Source organism: Fistularia commersonii, chromosome 18, assembly GCF_037954325.1.
Source record: "Fistularia commersonii isolate RoL2024-O1a breed Wild chromosome 18, RoL_Fcom_v1.0, whole genome shotgun sequence".
Classification (NCBI taxonomy): domain Eukaryota; kingdom Metazoa; phylum Chordata; class Actinopteri; order Syngnathiformes; family Fistulariidae; genus Fistularia; species Fistularia commersonii.
This window is the reverse complement of record NC_141301.1, coordinates 14605849-14608409: the sequence shown is the minus strand read 5'-3', so window position 1 is coordinate 14608409 and position 2561 is coordinate 14605849. Positions and strand designations below refer to the sequence as shown.

General features: G+C 57.6%; 1 protein-coding gene across 1 annotated transcript; it reads right to left on the bottom strand.

Moving 5' to 3' along the window:
- Nucleotides 1-703: 703 nt before the first annotated feature.
- LOC147224525 (ras-related protein Rap-2b) lies at nt 704-1751 on the bottom strand. The gene has a single exon (XM_086164869.1). The coding sequence runs from the start codon at nt 1539-1541 to the stop codon at nt 990-992; it is 552 nt and encodes a 183-aa protein (XP_086020995.1). The 5' UTR covers nt 1542-1751; the 3' UTR covers nt 704-989.
- Nucleotides 1752-2561: the final 810 nt, after the last annotated feature.

The following is a 2561-nucleotide window of genomic DNA, read 5'->3' as shown; positions in this document are numbered from 1 at the left end:
GGCACTTGACACGGGAGGAGGAGGTGGGTGGGGGTTATCCCTCACACACACGCACACACACACACACACACACACACACACCAGAGGAGATGAAGAGGAAGAAGAAGTGGCACTCATCACGTTACTCCACCAGCAGAGAAGTGGTGTCAATATCTTTGACTTTGGACAAGAATAGGTTGGAAGGGGAGGGGTCGTGGGGTTCTGTGGGTGGAGGCGACCCCCCACCCACCACCGCCCGACCCCCCCCCCCCCACCCACAGCACGGGTCCGCAACCCCCACCCACCTCCACCTCCACCCGCAAAATAAACTAGTTCTCAGTTCCTCTCGTCCAGAAATATCCTTTTTTTTTTTTTTTTTTTGTTTGTCGGTTTTAGTTCCAGCGGTTCCAGCCGGATTCCCGGGGAGCGCCGGGACCCCCCCCTTCCCCGTCGCAGCCGCTCCCACTCCCACTCCTCCTCCTCCACCAGGGTGGGGGGGACACATGAAGAAGAGCTCCACAGCGGGACAAAGACATCGCAAGGGTCGCGGGTGAACATCTCCGCTCGTTTGATATGTAGCTTCGCCGACTGGAACAGAAGCACCGGAGTCTTTCGGAGGCAGAGATTTAAACATCTCTGCAGGTTCTGAGAGCCCCCCCAACCCCCCCACCACCCCCCGCCCCGGCCTCCTCTGCCCCCCCAACCCCCCCCACCACCCCCCGGGTCCTGCACAGGATCCAGGCACTTCCTGCAGCCCTGACATTGTCCCGCTGCAGTCAGAACTCGGGCTGACCTCATTTCAGAGCTCACTGGCACTGGAATAAGTGGATTAGATTCTAAGACGTGTGACATTTGGCTCTGGGTTTCCGCGCAGGAGCTGCAGGTTCACCCTCGCTTTTCTCATGGTGGCGTGGAGGAGGAGGCGGTGGTGGTGGTGGCGGCGGCGGTGGGGATGGAGGTTCTGCAGGAACCGGCGTCCGAACCGTGCAAAAAACTTGAGGGTGCAAACTTTAGAGGATGACACACGCTGAGCAGCACTGGTCGTCGCCGTTCGGCGTCGAGGCGTAGTTCATCTGGCGGACGATCTCCGCGAACAGCTCGTCCACGGAGCTCTTGTTCTTGGCCGAGGTCTCCATGAAGGGGCAGCTCCAGTCGTCCGCCAGCGCCTTGCCCTCCCCGGAGGAGACCTCCCGCTCCCCCTCCAGGTCCACCTTGTTCCCCACCAGGATCATGGGAACCCTCTCGCAGCGCTTGACCCGGATGATCTGGTCCCGCATGGGCTTGATGTCCTGGAAGCTCTGCTGGTTGACCAGGCTGTAGACCAGGATGAAACCCTGGCCGTTCTTGATGTACAGGTCCCGCATGGAGGCGAACTGCTCGGTGCCGGCCGTGTCCAGGATCTCCAGCACGGACGGAGAGGAGTCCACCTCGATCTCCTTCCTGTAGAAGTCCTCTATGGTGGGGTCGTACTTCTCGATGAAGGAGCCGGTGACGAACTGCACGGTGAGGGCGGACTTGCCGACCCCTCCGGAGCCGAGGACCACCACCTTGTACTCCCGCATGGTTCCACAGCGTCGTCCGTCTGGGGCTCCGGCGGTTTGCTGCGGGGCGTGGCCAGCGACCGTCGCCCCCACGGAGGTGATCACAGCCCGGACTCCCGCTCAGCAGGCGCTCGGTGACATACTGACGGCCCGACCGGTTGCTTTGCCAGTCTTCCTCCTCCTCCTCCGACGCCGGATTCGTTTCTGCAAGCGCCGGGCGCCTTGTGCTCGCCTCCGCTACCGACAAGCTAGATATAACGGGGAGCGTCGCTTCCGGTTGGGAGTTTCAAAATAAGAGCACATACAACTTTTTCTCTCACCGCGACCAATCCAGGACCTATTTAAGGTTGCTCTTCAAACAAACACTCTTCCCGGCGTTTTTTTTACTCATAATATACCCTCGGATTGCATCCACTTTTATATGACCCGACGCGGATTGATCGTTTTAATCTGAAAGGCAGCGCGGTAACTTCCGGTTTAGTTCCGGGTAAACACAGTTAGCTCGATGCAGTCGTGTTTCCTGCCCACCCCTCTGCACGCAGTTTGCGTCCGACGTCACCCGACGAAAACTCCCCGGTGTTTGAGTTAAAGGTGCAGTGTGGATATTTTTGCACCGTCAGCGCGGCTGCCCCCCCCCCCCCCCCCCACACACACACACACCCCTCCTCCACCCCACCTCCCCACTCGCTCCTTGCCCACGCAGACCTGCCACACCTTAGTTTCGACAAGTGATCCCGCTTGACTCACTGTCACACAACTTCCTGTAACACAAAAAAAAAACACCCGCTCAGGATGAGCAGCAGTTTACGTAATCTTTACAGATGCCAAAGTCCAATTAATCCCTAAAAAAAATGTTTCATTCTTCTGCTCTTCTTGTGCAGTCACAATATTGACCCTACATGCTGATAAACAATTATCTTAGCAAACCTCTGTTACATAATAAGGTCAGGAGACGTAATGACTCACCCCATCGGCCCCGAGGAACTATTTCTTCTCGCAACTCCTGAAACTTTGCATGTCATGTCGCAACCAGGTATCGGA

What these genes read in the sequence shown, in the direction of transcription:
- LOC147224525 (XM_086164869.1), bottom strand. Translation starts at nt 1,541, where the DNA reads ATGCGGGAGTACAAGGTGGTGGTCCTCGGCTCCGGAGGGGTCGGCAAG.